Source organism: Podarcis tiliguerta (assembly GCF_965153285.1).
Source record: "Podarcis tiliguerta genome assembly, chromosome: 10".
NCBI lineage: Eukaryota > Metazoa > Chordata > Lepidosauria > Squamata > Lacertidae > Podarcis > Podarcis tiliguerta.
Genome location: NC_139543.1, coordinates 71,595,311 through 71,611,950, shown reverse-complemented (window position 1 = coordinate 71,611,950; position 16,640 = coordinate 71,595,311). Strand labels below are relative to the sequence as shown.

The 16,640-nt window shown below is 47.2% G+C and overlaps 1 protein-coding gene across 1 annotated transcript; it reads left to right on the top strand.

The window, feature by feature from the left end:
- Positions 1-1,191: 1,191 nt before the first annotated feature.
- LOC310659130 (acrosin-like) lies at positions 1,192-13,080 on the top strand. The gene is made up of 5 exons (XM_083402273.1): positions 1,192-1,300; positions 3,182-3,385; positions 5,784-6,049; positions 8,677-8,822; positions 12,220-13,080. The coding sequence occupies exons 1-5, from the start codon at positions 1,227-1,229 to the stop codon at positions 12,922-12,924; spliced, it is 1,395 nt and encodes a 464-aa protein (XP_083258399.1). The 5' UTR covers positions 1,192-1,226; the 3' UTR covers positions 12,925-13,080.
- The last annotated feature ends 3,560 nt before the right edge of the window (positions 13,081-16,640 follow it).

Sequence of the window (16,640 nt, the reverse complement as noted above, 5' to 3'; positions counted from 1 at the left end):
TTACATTTATGCATAAGAGATCCTCTATATTTTATTCTCTCTCTCTTTTAAAAATTTTTATTTGATTTTACAAATTCATTCACACTCATAATCACAAATAACAAACACTACACAAGATTCTTCCAAATATCCAGACTTTCCTCCTCCCCTCCGTGGGTTATTTAAGTAACTTTTTAAACTGGATATTATAAGTCCATCTAATTTACAATCCTCCATTGCATCCAAAATCTGTGTAACATTACAAGAGCCATTTAAAACTTGCCAAAAAGTTCAGGTGTTTACCATGGTCTTTCAAATATAATATAAATTTGTCCCGTTCTTTGTTGACATTTTGATCCTCCTGGTTTCTGATTTCCCCAGTTAATCTTGCAATCTCTGCATAGTCCACATTTTTTCTCGTGCAACTCTGTGGTTTAAGAAGGGGGACAGCAGATTGCTCTAGGCCACCCAGTAAGCTTGATGACTGAAGAGGGATTTGAACCCAGGCCCCCGCAGTTCTGGTGGTGCTGTGGGTTAAACCACAGAGCCTAGGACTTGCCAATCAGAAGGTTGGCGGTTCGAATCCCCACGATGGGGTGAGCTCCCGTTGCTTGGTCCCAGCTCCTGCCAACCTAGCAGTTTGAAAGCACGTCAAAGTGCAAGTAGATAAATAAATACCGCTCCGGTGGGAAGGTAAATGGCGTTTCCGTGCGCTGCTCTGGTTCGCCAGAAGCGGCTTAGTCATGCTGGCCACATGACCCGGAAGCTGAATGCTGGCTGCCTCGGCCAGTAAAGCGAGATGAGCGCCGCAACCCCAGAGTCGTTCGCGAATGGACCTAATGGTCAGGGGTCCCTTTACCTTTTACCCCGCAGTTCCAGTCCAACCCTACACTGCACAGACTCTATTCTAATCCAAATTTAGCAACTAATAATAGCAATGATTCTAAGTAAACTATCTTCAAGCACTCTGTGGGTTTACGGCAATCCTCCTCTTCAGCTGGGCAGTGGAGCATGGTGAACAAAGAGTTAAAGGTTCCTTCCCAGTTTCGCATTAGCTCCATGCTCAGGGGCTTGAATGTATCTGTGGTGCAGCCCTGAGACTGCGCAATGCACCTTCCTGGGGATCAATGACTCGTTCCATAGGAAACTAAAGAACAACTGCCGGCACTTCTGTGTGATGTCATATAGAACATAGTTCTATATGATGTCAAGTGGCAAGAGAGCAGGAAGGAGCAATCGCAAAGAGGATGAGAAGGCTGCTTCTCGCTCTCCTGGCCCTCCTCACAACCTGCCCTATGCGTGCCGCAGATGACAGCTGCAGGTGAGTGACCACAGCAAGAGCAGCCTCTGCTCCCCTGGATGGTACCACTAGCTCATTGCAAAGACGTATTTCCCAGAAAGCTGAATTATGCAGACGGCATCAGTTCCACAGCCTGCAGGGCGCATCGCTTTGCCAGGCTGGGGACAGGCTTGGGTGCTACTAGTTACCTAGGGTTGCTGTCTTTCAAAAAGTAAAAACCAGGACACCCCACAAGTTGTTGATCTTTCTTTTTAGGATACCACCAAATGGTTGATCCTACAAATCACCCCTCTGAGAGGCAGCATAAGTAATGCAGAGAGGTGGACCCCTCCTGGTAGAATAGGATAGCCCACTTCCCCTGAATTTAGCAGAGTGGGGTTCAGCTCCTGAAAGCATTGGAATAGATGATGATGATGATGATAATAATAATAATAATAATAATAATAATAATAATAATAATAATAATAATTTATTTATACCCCGCCCTTCCCGGTTCAGAAAACCAGGCTCAGGGCGGCTAACAACAAATTTAAAACACTTAATTGATGCAACAAAAAACAGCATAAAATATGGTATAAAACATGAATAACAATAAATTCAGAATTCAAAAATCAATTTAGGGGGAAAATCCATCCAATAAACATTAGATGATCACCAGGTCTAGCTGGCTAAGTTAGTCCTATTTCGGCCAGCAAGGAGACCAGGGGAGAATGAGCTGTGGGATCCCAGGTAATCTTCATAAAAAGGGGAGGGGGAGGGAAGGAAAGGGAATAAAAGATCAGGCTAAGTTCAAATTGAAAGCCAGGTGGAATAGCTCTGTCTTACAGGCCCAGCGGAAGGAGGTTAAATCCTGCAGGGCCCTGGTCTCATGGGACACAAATTCTATGTCTGCTGAAGTATATAGATAAACCCCATTTCAACTGCAAGTTGCCCTGTTTTCAGGTGTTAGAATTAGAAATTTAGAATTAGAATTAGAATTAGAAATTTCTAACCACAAGCCCTGTTAAAGATAAGCTTCTAAGCGAGTTGGCGGTTACTTAGCTGAAATATACTCCGAGTCCTGTAGTGATTTCATGCTCTTTATTACAGCTTGTAAAACAGTGATTGAATTGCCCCCCCAAACCTCAGGCTTTTATATACATTATTTACACAATGAGTCCCGTCTGATTGGCTGATTCTGCTTCCCTCCTGGAGCTTGATTGGTCTTTTTCTGCAGGCCAATCGGTTGTTGCATTCTAGGATCCTACTTGCCTATTGTTGTAGGATCCAAGCTTAGTACATAACATTATAAAATAATAATAATAATAATAATAATAATAATAATAATAATAATAATAATAATTTGTTTATACCCCACCCATCTGGCTGAGTCTCCCCAGCCACTCTGGGCGGCTCCCAATCGAGTGTTAAAAGCAATACAGCATTAAATATTAAAAACCTCTCTGAACAGGGCTGCCTTCAGATGTCTTTTAAAGATAGGATAGCTGCTTATTTCCTTCACATCTGCTGGGAGGGCGTTCCACAGGGCGGGCGCCACTACCGAGAAGGCCCTCTGTCTGGTTCCCTGTAACCTCACTTCTCGCAATGAGGGAACCACCAGAAGACCCTCGGAGCTGGATCTCAGTGTCCGGGCAGAACGATGGGGGTGGAGATGCTCCTTCAGGCATACATTAGCTGTTGTAACCTTCTGGTCTTTGGTGGAGGAAAAGCGCAACCTTTTCATTTCTGACAGTGATGTAAATCGTCTTGGAGAAGCTATTGAAGGGCAGGATATATAAGCCAACCGAGGAGGGTTGGCAGGGGGTTGGACTCGATGGCCCTTGTGGTCTCTTCCAACTCTATGATTCTATGAATAAATCCTGCCGGTCGCCTTGATGCCCTTTCCGCTGTTCTCCTTTCCAGTGGAATTTGTGGGAGGCGCCCCCTGGCATCCAGCCACAGCAGCTCCCTTCAGATGGGGGGAGGCGTCAACACCTTGCCGGGAACCTGGCCTTGGATGGTCAGCATCCGGACGCCTTTCCGGTCAGGTTATCAGCACACCTGCGGAGGGTCCCTCATCAGCGCCAAGTGGATTCTGACCGCAGCCCACTGCTTTAGAGATAAGAGGTGAGCCAAAGGATCTGGGGCGAGAAATAGACTTGTAGGGAGGCTTTAAAAGAGGACTGGACAAAACCACAGAGGTCAAGCTGTCAGTGCCTATAAGCCACAGTTGCTATGCTCTGCCCCCTCATGCTTCTGAATACCAGCTGCTGAGAATCGCAAGTGGAGACAGCTGCTGTCTGTGGGAATGTTGAGGAAAGTAGGAGAGGATCTATTGATTGCATACTACCCCTCCTCACTCCCACTAGTGAGCAAGCAGCAGAGCACATTCCCCCTGCACGTTGCTGGCACCAAGTTGATGGATTCGTTAGAATCACTTTAGTTGCGCAATCCAGACTGGCTTGTCCAGTCTGGATTGTTCTTGCTAAGTTTCCCCTTTTATTTCCCTCTTAAAAATACAGTCATACCTCGGGTGAAATATGCTTCAGGTTGAGCGTTTTCAGGTTACGCTCCGGGGCAACCCAGAAGTAACAGAATGCATTACTTCTGGGTTTCGCTGCTCGTGCATGCGCAGACGCTCAAAATTGTTATGTACTGAAGTTCTCACCCTGGGCCAGCAGGGGGTTATTGTAGATAGTTTTCACTCAGGTCCACGTATGCAAATAAGGGATCGAAAGTGATGTTCAGTGATTGGATAGTTACAGAAAATGGTTACTGTTGCGTTCTAGTGGAGCTCTATATAAGCAGGCTGGCTGAACCCTTCAGTTCAGTTCTGTTCTGGCTTGTGAAGAAACAAGAGCTGTTTGAAGAATCGCTGTGTCGTCTGATATGTTCACCCACAACTTAACAAAAATGATGTCACATGCATGTGCAGAAGTGATGAATCATGACCCGCGCACGCGCAGACGCGGGTTGCGCTCTACTCAGGAACGGAGCTCCGGAACGGATCCCATTTGCATCCAGAGGTACCACTGTAATAACACAACAAGTCGCGTAGTGATTTCATGCTCTTTATTGCAGCTCGTAATGAATGAATTTCCCTCAAAACCTTGGGATTTATATACATTATTTACACAATGGGTCCTGTGTGATTGGCTGACTCTGCTTCCCTCCTAGAGCCTGATTGGGCTGCTCCTGCAAGCCGACCGGTTGTTGCATTCTAGGATCCTACCTGCCTATTGTTCTAGGATCCAAGCTCAGCACATAACAAAGAGTAAAGCTTACTTACATTCAGTTCACAGCATTGTCCTGAAGGCAGGCTTTATCTTGTAGTTACAGGAACATGTGTAGAGAAAAGAAGTATGAGCTAGGCCTCAGACTTTCTACCTTGTGGCTTCCATCCTCCGGAAGGGTGAGCCATGTGCTGCTGGCTAGGAGTCGGAAGAGAGGAAGATGGCAAAAGGGGGAAGATGGCTGCATGGCTAGCCCTTTTGTAGGGTCTGCTAGGACCATGCCCATCCACCTGGTCACACAAAGGGGGAGGAGGCTGCACAGCAGGTATGACAGGAAGTCCTCCCTCTCTGGAGCCACATTCCCCTGTGTGTCCACTCTTGTTGTTTAGTCATTTAGTTGTGTCCGATTCTTCGTGACCCCCTGGACCAGAGCACGCCAGGCACTCCTGTCTTCCACTGCCTCCTGCAGTTTGGTCAAACTCATGCTGGTAGCTTTGAGAACACTGTCCAACCATCTCGTCCTCTCTCATCCCCTTCTCCTTGTGCCCTCCATCTTTCCCAACATCAGGGTCTTTTCCTGGGAGTCTTCTCTTCTCATGAGGTGGCCAAAGTCTTGGAGCCTCAGCTTCAGGATCTGTCCTTCCAGTGAGCACTCAGGGCTGATTTCCTTCAGAATGGATCGGTTTGATCTTCTTGCAGTCCATGGGACTCTCAAGAGTCTCCTCCAGTGCCATAATTCAAAAACATCAATTCTTCGGTGACCAGCCTTCTTTATGGTCCAGCTCTCACTTCCGTGTCCACTCTAGGCAACAGGAAATGCTGTGTTTGACTGCTTCAGTGATGACACATCCCACACTGTCACACTCAAGTCCTGCTTGCTGACTTCTCACTGGGACATCTCATTGGCCACTGTGAGGACAGGATGTTGGACTAGATGGGCCTCTTTTGCTCTGACCATACTGCAGGGCTTTTCTGACCTCATGAAGAGGACAGTGAGCGTTGAGAGCGGAGGGAGGGAGAGAGGTGGAGATTTCACACAGGCGCCAAGGAAAAGCATGAAGGGGGTCATTGCACCCATGGGTGCCACTCTGGCAACCCCAGTGCTAGCTTACGCTCCACTTCTTGGGGAAGAGGCAGCACTCAGTGGTAGAGCATGGGCACTGCCATCCAATGGTCCCAGGTTCAACTCTGGTCAGCTGTGATCAGAGCTGCTGTCCATCACAGCAGACAATACTGGGGTAAATGGGCAAAGTGTTGCATAAGACGCTTCCTGTTTTCTTTCTCTGCTCTAGATATCTAGAAAATTGGGAGCTGCTGTTGGGTTCCACCGTGCTCTCCCGGCCTAGCCCTGATGCGGAGGTGCGCTTCCTCAAGAGGGTGGTGGAGCACGAGAACTACATCCCACAGCAGCAAGTCAACGACATCGCCTTGATAGAGCTGGATGACCCGATCCAGTGCAGTGACTACATCCAGCCTGCCTGCCTGCCAGAGAGCTTTGTGGACGTGTCTGCCATGGCCCATTGCTACATCGCTGGCTGGGGTTACACGCATGAGAAATGTGAGAGAGATGCAGCAACGCCTTGATGCTCCTTTAGGCCTGGGAAAGGATGGGAAGCAGTGGAACAACCGTGTGATTAATCAGAAGGAAGCCCAGTCTCTGCGGGCAGTTTCTCTCCCCCACTCCACCCCCAAAAAACCCAGCCTCCAAGGCCCTAAAAGCATCAATGCTGCAAAATCAGAAGTTTGCAGCAGAAAAGCTGTACCGTGAGCCAAGGGCATATGATCTCCATACACCTTGGGGCTGCAGCTGGTGGGCTGAGGTCATAACTGAGATGCTTTGAGCTAAGAACGGTTATGTATGCTTTTAAAACAGGGGTCAGCAACCTTTTTCAGCCGTGGGCTGGTCCACCGTCCCTCAGACCATGTGGTGGGCCAGACTATATTTTGGGGGAAAATATGAATGAATTCCTATTCCCCCAAAATAACTCAGAGATGCATTTTAAATAAAAGCACACATTGTACTCATGTAAAAGCACGCTGATTTCTGGACTGTCCACGGGCCGGATTGAGAAGGCGATTGGGCCAGATCTGGCCCCCGGGCCTTAGGTTGCCTACCCCTGTTTCAAAAGAAGAAGAAAAATGAAGAGAGGAAAGCAGGAAAGGGGTGGCAAAGCCGAGAGAGAAAGAGTGAAGGCGTCAAAGGAGAAAAATAGACACACCGTGTAATATTGGACTTCAAGCGGTAGTCTACAAACCCAGTTTGGCTCGACATCAGGGTAACTGTTGTTGCTTTCCCCAGTGAATCCTGGGAATTGTAGTTCATGAGGATGCTGGGATGCATGTGTTAGAGATCTCTTGACACTCATCCCAGGGTCCCTTGGTGAGATAACTATGAAACCAGTTCAAGTCTGTGGGTTGTTGTCCCAATTCAAGTCACGTCCTTTGATATGCAAAGTTGGAACAGGACAAATGGTTTCCAAAAAGACAGAACCATGCACAAAAGTGGGGCCTAGGGATGAAGAGGAAGCAGGAAAGGGTGCACAGATTTATATGGGCTGCAAAGAGTGTACTCAAGTATACTGCACAGTTTAGGCCACTGGTGTCCAAACATTTTTCAAAGAGGGCCAGATTTGATGAAGTGACCAAAGGGCTAACTAAACTTATTGACCTTTTTTTTAGGGTTTGAGTTGTTGAGGTTTTTTTACCACAGGAAATAAACTGCCAGGATTGAACCGGATTAGGCCCCCAAAACAGACTTTGGACATGCCAGGCTTTGGCAAACCTGATGACCTATAAATGTTGTTCAACACCATCTTCCATCAACCCCACCCAGCATCACCCATGGTAGAGGATTATGGGAGTTGGAGTCCAACAACATCTGGTTTGGCACCAGAGTGGCAAGCCCTGGTACAGCCCTTCAAATAATAAGCTCTCAGGAAATGTAGTTAAAATCACTGAATGGAAAATGAAATCATTCAATATGTCACTCTGAAGGTATGGCTAAGACATAAACCTCTCATAAAGTGTAGCAGTGTTAGAAACAGATATGAAAGCTAGAAACTGAGATATGGATGCTAGGAGCTAAATGACACCTTAAGACTAGGTCATGGGCACAACAACGGAATGTCTAGGCATGCTTTTTAATAACAAGAATACAAAGCTGAAAGTGAATGAACTGCAGCTAAAATATTATGTTTGTTTTTCACATGGTCTACTCTAGTCCTTCTGCTGCCCACCCCCCTAATATTCTTAAGGGGGTCTCTTCTCCTGTCTTCAGAGAGTAGCTGGAAGTGGGGAGGCAGAAAAAGTCCTCCTTTCCTTCCACTCTGCAGTTTTAATCTGAAATTTTAGGTGCAGCACTGTGCCCAGAGCTCAGAAATCGCTTACCCTAATGAAATCCCATTGCAAAATGCACCTAGAACAATGGGAATTTTTTTAAAAAATAAATTTTATTAGTATTTTCCACACAACAGCACGAAAAATATCAGAAAATGATAATACACAACACACAGAAACCAACATTTGAAAACTAAAGAAAGGAACAAAAAAACACACAAATCCATATCTTACAAGTTAATACTATAAACACTAAAACAACAACAAGATATTGACTTCCACCAATCCCACAGCACCTCCTTTATCTCTCATTGTGTCTTCCTGTTTTCCTGATCATCTCTATCCTAGCATCTAGATATAAATCCCTCTTTCTTATCCTTTCAATTCACAAGGTTATTCCAGACTCAGCCAGATTTCTGTCCTCGAAGCTTGACTTTTAAGGAATTCATTTAGGCACTCCCAGAACAATGGGAATTTTGAACACTGAACTGTAGTCTGTTTTTAGAGATACAATGGCCCCACTGTCGCCTTTGTGCAAGTCGATCTGCACCTATGTCAGAAGTTCTGCCTCTGCACACATTCTGATATTGACTTCTTTTATTGGCCCAGTCAAGCACATGGAGTGAGATTCGCCAGGGAATGGGAACCCCCAGCCCTAGTCCCTGGCAAGGAGCTACTGGGTCAAACAGCCTTCTTAGCATAACTCACCACATAGGGAGGCGAAGGTTGGCTGGTTCCAAGGGTTTTTCCCGTGAATAGAAAATGAGTAGACAACAGGGAAAAAGGCTGGAGCGTTCACTGGACGGGTCCTGTGCATGTAGAAATTTCGTAACTGTTTTCTCCTTACAGCGAATGCTCCATCCGACATCCTGAAGGAGGCCAAAGTGGAACTTATTTCCCAAGAAAGGTGCAATAGCACTTCCTGGTACTATGGAAGCATCAGAGTCAACAACCTGTGTGCAGGGTTCGAGGCAGGAGGCATTGACACTTGCCAGGTACGTGAATTTGGGCTGCTGCCGCTCACCTGCATCTTCCAACTTTCCTGCGTCTTCAGCCAGATCCTTCTTCAATTCTCTCATCACCGGCTAGTGCTGAGGAAAAGTTACAAAGCAGGGCTTAGGTGTGCCCCAGCAAGCATCAAGGCCAAGCATTTTGACTTAAATCGTATCTTACCGGCCCAGTGGTTTTTCCTACTTTCTTCAGTTTAAGCTTGAATTTTGCTATAAGAAGCTGATGATCTGAGCCACAGTCAGCTCCAGGTCTTGTTTTTGCTGACTGTATAGAGCTTCTCCGTCTTTGGCTGCAGAGAATATAATCAATCTGATTTCGATGCTGCCCATCTGGTGATGTCCATGTGTAGAGTCGTCTCTGCTGTTGATGGAAAAGAGTGTTTGTGATGACCATAATAATAATTTATTATTTATACCCCGCCCATCTGGCTGGGCTTCCCCAGCCACTCTGGGCAGCTTCCAAGAAATATTAAAATACTGTGATACATCAAACATTAAAAGCCTCCCTAAACAGGGCTGCCTTCAGATGTCTTCTATAAGTCTGGTAGTTGTGGTTCTCTTTGACATCTGGTGGGAGGGCATTCCACAGGGAGGGCGCCACTACCGAGAAGGCCCTCTGCCTAGTTCCCTGTAACTTGGCTTCTCGCAGTGAGGGAACTGCCAGAACTCCGGGTAGAACGATGGGGGTGGAGACGCTTCTTCAGATATATTGGACTGAGGCCGTTTAGGGCTTTAAAGGCCAGCACCAACACTTTGAATGGTGCTCGGAAACGTACTGGGAGCCAATGTAGGTCTTTCAAGACCAGTGTTATATGGTCTCGGCGGCTGCTCCCAGTCACCAGTCTAGCTGCCACATTCTGGATTAGTTGTAGTTTCCAGGTCACCTTCAAAGGTAGCCCCACGTAGAGCGCATTGCAGTTGTCCAAGTGGGAGATAACCAGAGCATGGACCACTCTTGCGAGGCAGTCCGCAGGCAGATAGGGTCTCAGCCTGCATACCAGTTGGAGCTGGTAAACAGCTGCCCTGGACACAGATTTGACCTGTGCCTCCATGGACAGCTGTGAGTCCAAAATGACTCCCAGGCTGCACACCTGGTCCTTCAGGGGCACAGTTACCCCATTCAGGACCAGGGAATCCTCTACACCTGCCCGCCCCCTGTCCCCCCAAAACAGTACTTCTGTCTTGTCAGGATTCAACCTCAATCTGTTAGCTGCCATCCATCCTCCAACCGCCTCCAGACACTCACACAGGACCTTCACCACCTTCACTGGTTCTGATTTAAAAGAGAGGTAGAGCTGGGTATCATCCGCATACTGATGAACACCCAGCCCAAACCCCCTGATGATCTCTCCCAGCAGCTGCATGTAGATGTTAAAAAGCATGGGGGAGAGGACAGAACCCTGAGGCACCCCACAAGTGGGAGCCCAGGGGTCTGAACACTCATCCCCCACCACCACTTTCTGAACACGGCCCAGGAGGAAGGAGCGGAACCACCGTATAACAGTGCCCTCAGCTCCCAGCTCCTCAAGACAGTCCAGAAGGATGTTATGGTTGATGGTATCAAACGCCACTGAGAGATCCAGCAGAACTAGGAAACAGCTCTCACCTTTGTTGCTAGCCCGCCGGAGATCATCAACCAGTGCGACCAAGGCAGTTTCAGTCCCATGATGAGGCCTGAATCCCAGCTTGTTCTCTTGGCAGAGCTCTATTAGCCTTTGCCCTGCTTCATTTTGAACTCCAAGGCCAAACTTGCCAGTTGTTCCTTTTATCTCTTGACTCCCTACTTTAGCATTCCAATCCCCTATAATGAGAAGAACATCCTTCTTTGGTGTCATTTCTATAAGTTGTTGTAAGTGTTCATAGCATTGGTCAATTTCAGTTTCTTCAGCACCAGTGGTTGGTGCATAAACTTGCATTACTGTGATGTTAAAAGGTCTGCCTTGGATTCGTATCGATATCATTCTATCATTTTTTGAGATTGCATCCCTGTACAGCTTTCACCACTCTTTTGTTGACTATGAGAGCCACTCCATTTCTTTTACGGGATTCTTGCCCACAGTTCTTGAGAGTCCTTTCGGCTTTGGCCCAGCCACTTCATCAGCTCTGAATCTACTTGTACTTGTCCTCCACTCTTCCTCAGTAGCATGTTGGATGCCTTCCGACCTGAGGGGCTCATCTTCCAGCGTCATAACTTTTATATGCCTGTTGCCTTTGTCCATGGAGTTTTCTTGGCAGGGATACTGGAGTGGCTTGCCGGTTCCTCCTCCAGGTGGATCACGTTTGGCCAAAACTCTCCACTATGACCTGTCCATCTTGGGTGGCCCTGCACAGTATAGCTCATAGCTTCTCTGAGTTATTCAAGCCCCTTCGCCATGGCAAGGCAGTGATCCATGAAGGGGACATATAATTATTACCTTACATTTAATATACTTTCTAATACTTTCTTACAACCTAGCACAGAGGGAAGATGAGGGACTTTCCTGGAGGTTTTTAAGCAGAGGTTGGGTAGCCATCTACCATGGATGCTTTAGCTGAGATTCCTGCATCATGAGGCTTGGACTAGATGACCCTTGGGCCCCTTCCAACTCGATAATTTGATGATTCATTGACATTTTTATTATATTAAAACAGGCATAGACAAACTCGGCCCTCCAGATGTTTTAGGACTACAACTCCCATCATCCCTAGCTAACAGGACCAGTAGTCAAGGATGATGGGAATTGTAGTCCCAAAACATCTGGAGGGCCGAGTTTGCCTATGCCTGTATTAAAGCATATTATTATTAAAACTAATATAATGTAATATATAAAAATAATATATTGAGGTGAGGTGATATTGTTATATAAAAATAATAAGAACAGCATTTTTTTCTATGACTTCTTATTTTGTTATATACTTCCTTTCCTGCTGCATATCTAGGCACTGAACCACACTTTAAAGTGCCATGTCCAAGTGGGTTGTTTTAATTCCTGCTCCTTTCCTCAGGAAAAGCTGCTCTTTACCGCTGAATTGAAGAAAACAGCAATCTGCAGAAAAACCCAAATTGCTTTTTGTTCCGATTGAACACGAAAGAATGTGTTTTCCTGGGGAAAGTGGCAGGACAAACAAACGAAAAGCACTCAGACCTTGAGCTTGGAAGCACAGACCTGTGTCTAGAAAGGTCAGTGTGGATGAGCCCTGAGTCAGACCACTGGCCATTAGTACTGTCTACACTGACCGGCAGCCATGGCCCTCCAGGTTTCTGGCAGGAGTCCCCCTGTCCACCTGGAGATGCCACTGGGGACTGAACCTGGGACCTTCCTCTGGCAGGGCAGGGGCTCTCTCCACTGAGCGGCTGGCCTTCCCCTTCCTCACACGGCTGTCCTCTCCCTTCCCACTGCAGGGCGACAGCGGCGGGCCCCTCATGTGCCGGGAGGATCGCTCCGAGCGCTACTGGGTGGTGGGGATCACCAGCTGGGGACTGGGCTGCGCCAGAGCCCAGAAGCCCGGCGTCTACACCTCCACGCAGCACTTCTTTGACTGGATCCAGAGCTACACAAGGCCGAACTATCAACCGCCCCCGGCGCTGACCGAGGAGGAAGAGCAGGCGCCTGAAGAAACTGAGCCGCCTCCATCACTCGAGCCAAATCTGCACATGTCTGAGTCGGACTGGTCAGAGATATTAGCCCCGCCGCAAACGGAAACAGCATCTGAACCTGTAACAGACACCACAACAACGACCATGACCACCACTACCACCACAACACCCACCACTACCACCACGACACCCACCACTACCACCACAACACCCACCACTACCACCACCACTACCACCACTACCACCACCACTACCACCACGACAACCACCACTACCACCACAACACCCACCACTACCACCACTACCACCACCACTACCACCACAACACCCACCACTACCACCACGACACCCACCACTACCACCACGACACCCACAACAACAACAACGACCCCGTATGATTTCAGACCATATATTACAAAACGCAAAAAGAACAGAGGAATGATCACCAGTGTCAGCTACGGCAGCAGTTGGGGTAACTGGCCTGGCAAACGGGCGCCATTGCAAGCCTGACGTCGGCGTTTGTGACGCAGCCCGTCCTTTTATTAACTTTATAAGCGTTCAGTTACGCAAGCAAAGTGTTCCACAATGGAGCGTGTCGGTATATCCAATGTGTTGAAATCGTTGTGCTTAAAAATAAAGACATGCCACGCTTTGCTTGTGTTCGAATGGCGATTGCTCGGAGTCCCAATATTGCAAGCTTTGAAATTTCGGAATTGATGTTGCCTTCGCTGCTGTCAGCGTTGCTGCGGAAAAGCCGACTGCCGTTTGCTCCGACTCAGCAGTAAAATGCAGGCTCTCCCAGAGAAAGTAGCAGGGCAGAAAATAAAAGCCACTGGGGCACAGACCTGGAATCCCTAGAAAGTGCAGTATGAAAGGGAGTATGGATGAGCCCCAAGAGAGGATTGCTGGCCTATCTGCTTTTTGTATGCATCTCCTCCCTCCACTTTTCCAGGCATCCTTTTGACCTCAAGCTTCATGGTCCATCATATTGGCAAAACCTATTGGTGTTTCACAACTTTCCGACTAGTTGCAGGACCTTAGACAGACCTAGCAGAGTAAACGCAGAATCCACAGAAGCAATTGGCAACTTGGCTGCAGACAGGATGGACGAAGCAGGAACCAGGAACTTGTAGTTAGGTGTTTATTATATACAGTGGACTATTTACAGGAACAGAACACAGATCTTTTGCTAGCTCTCTCTGACACGACTCCAGTTAGTAGGCCATCACTCCCTTGAAAGAGCTTGACCAATCATGGAGCTGTCCCCATGCCTCTGTTATCACCAGGCAGACTTACTCCTTCATATAACCTTTTGGCTGTCTGCCAAACCTTAATTGACTCTGTGTGAGTAGCTGCATGTACACAGTTTCCCAACACATCTTTCCATTTATCTATAGGTATTTATGATATTTCTAGGCCATTATTCCAAAATGACTTGACCACATACAGGTCTTGTCAAATAACATACTTATTTATGAGAGCAGCCACAATTACAGACATATCAGGAGTCCAAGTTCCCAGCTTGATAACACAGTAAGCGTAGATAATTAAAAAGGAGGATTTATTGCAAAAACAAACAGCTCCAGATGGCTCTAACAAAGCCTCCAGCATCATTACTCAAGGTGACTCTTCTGAAGACTCCTTCCGGTGTCGACAGAAGACATTGAACTTAGGAACTTTACGTCTCTTGTTTTGCTTCCTATCTAGCAGCCCTCCCATTCGCTGACTCTTCTGACTTAGTGGGTCAGCTCCAACCTCTTCCTTTTCTGAGAGGCTATCTCTGAGTCTATTCGTGCCTATTTGTGCTTCCTGCGAGCTTTGGCTGTGTTCTAGCCTTCTCTCAACTACTGCCTTATCATCCTGCCTGTCAAGGTCAGGAAGAGCCGAAGTCTGCAGTTGCCAGCTCTCCCCTGCCTGACTAACATCTAAGCCTGTCTGTTACTGGCTGCTTTCTGCAGTTGGCTGCAAACCTTTGCTTGGAGCTGGCTCATTCCTGACAAGGCATCCCAAAACTTTTCCTCTCTTTTGTGACAAACTCAGATGCTTCAACTCCTACCAGTTGAAAAACAGGTATACAATTTCTCCTTCATGGAGCAGGATGATTGACACAACTCACTGCAATATTTTACAAAATTTAATTTCAAAATAGACAAACCCGTATTGCACAATTTTGGTACCACAAAGCCTTTCTCTTTCTCTTTGGAATGTTCTTTTCTGGTAGTATTTAGGAATGTTTGGTTTTAATTACTCTGCTTTTGATTATAAGATCTAGAGGGTAGAACACAAAACAAGGAATTCCATCCACTTTTTCGTCTTGCACAGAACGCGGGTACAACATGATGAACATTTCGGGGTGGGGTGTGGGGTGTTGCTGTCTCTTTCAACCAATAGTTCAGACATGGAAAGAACACACCAGAGTCATGTTTGGCTCAGCTCAGTTTATTTAATTTATGCCTTCCTTTTCTACATGGGTTTCTAAAGCAGCTTAAAAACAGAGGAAACATAAGATAAAATAAAACCCACATTAAATCAACCAACAATCTGATAGTCTGAGATCTTGCCCACAATTCTGCTTGTCTTGCTGCTTTCACTGGGAAAAATCCATTGTTTACCGCTGAATCAGAATAAACACAAATTGGGTTTTCTGTGGAGTGGCGTTCGTTCTGATTCAACACTGGGTTTTCCCAGGCAAAGAGCAGGGCAAATGAAAACCTCTTGGATCTGGGCCTTGAAAACACAGGACAGGCCGAAGTGTGGATGAGGCCTCAGAGAGTTCCATGTTTTTGACAGAAGCACTGCAACAAGATGTTCCTTGGACTTGGCCCTGATGTCTCACCAGCACTGGCTGCGGCAGAGAAAGGAGTACTCCTGGCAGAAGCAAACTACCGTGTGACCCCATAACCTGTGCCATGGGCTGGCAGGACAGGGCTAGGATCTCATAGCTTAAGGATGATGATGATAATTAATAATCATAATTTATTATTTATAGCCCACCCATCTGGCTGGGTTTCCCCAGCCACTCTGAGCAGCTCCCAACAGAATATTAAAAACACAATAAAACATCAAACATTAAAAACTTCCCTAAACAGGGCTGCCTTCAGATGTCTTCTAAAAGTTAGGTAGTTTTTTATCTCCTTGACATCTGGTGGGAGGGCGTTCCACAAGGCGGGCGTCACCACCGAGAAGGCCCTCTGCCTGGTCCCCTGTAGTTTCACTTCTCGCAGTGAGGGAACCACCAGAAGGCCCTTGGAGCTGGACCTCAGTGTCCAGGCTGAGCGATGGGGGTGGAGATGCTCCTTCAGGTCTACTGGGCCAAGGCCGTTTAGGGCTTTAAAGTTCAGCACCAACACTTTGAATTGTGCTTGGAAACGTACTGGGAGCCACTGTAGTTCTTTCAGGACCGGTGTTATATGGTCCCGGCGGCTGCTTCCTGTGATCCTGGATTAGTTGTGATCCTGGATTAGATCCTGCTACATTCTGGATTAGTTGCAGTTTCCGGGTCACCTTCAAAGGTAGCTCCACATAAAGCACATGGCAGTAGTCCAAGTGGGAGATAACCAGAGCTTGCACCACTCTGGCGAGACAGTCTGTGGGCACACCAGATGGAACTGGTAGACAGCTGCCCTGGATGCAGAACTGACCTGCGCCTCCATGGACAGCTGTGAGTCCAAAATGACTCCCAGGCTGTGCACCTGGTCCTTCAGGGGCACAGTTGCCCCATTCAGGACCAGGGAGTCCCCCACACCAGCCTGACCCCTGTTCCCCAAAACAGTACTTCTATCTTGTCAGGATTCAGCCTCAATCTGTTGGCCGCCATCCGTCCTGCTACTCCAGATTGCAAAGGAGTAGCAGAGACTGGAGACTGCATCAATTGGGGTGACAATGAGATAAGTGTTGCTACACCTCTTTGTAGCTCTTGCCCACCACATGAACAGACAAAAAGCTATGTGCAAACTTTCTAAGCTTTGCAGATGGTCTAGAGTTGCCCTTGTTGGCCTGGCCACAGGAGACCCATGGAAAACCAATAAAAATCATTTCAAATGCCAGAAACAACCCCTGTTGGATGAGGATTCCCACACCCTGCCCAACCCATGATTTGAACAGAATATGTGGCACATACAGAACTGCCTTATACCTAGTTGGACCAATGGTCCACCTAGTTTAGTATTGTCTGCACAGGCTGGCAGCAGCTCTCCACATCTGGAGATGGCAGTGGGGATTAAACC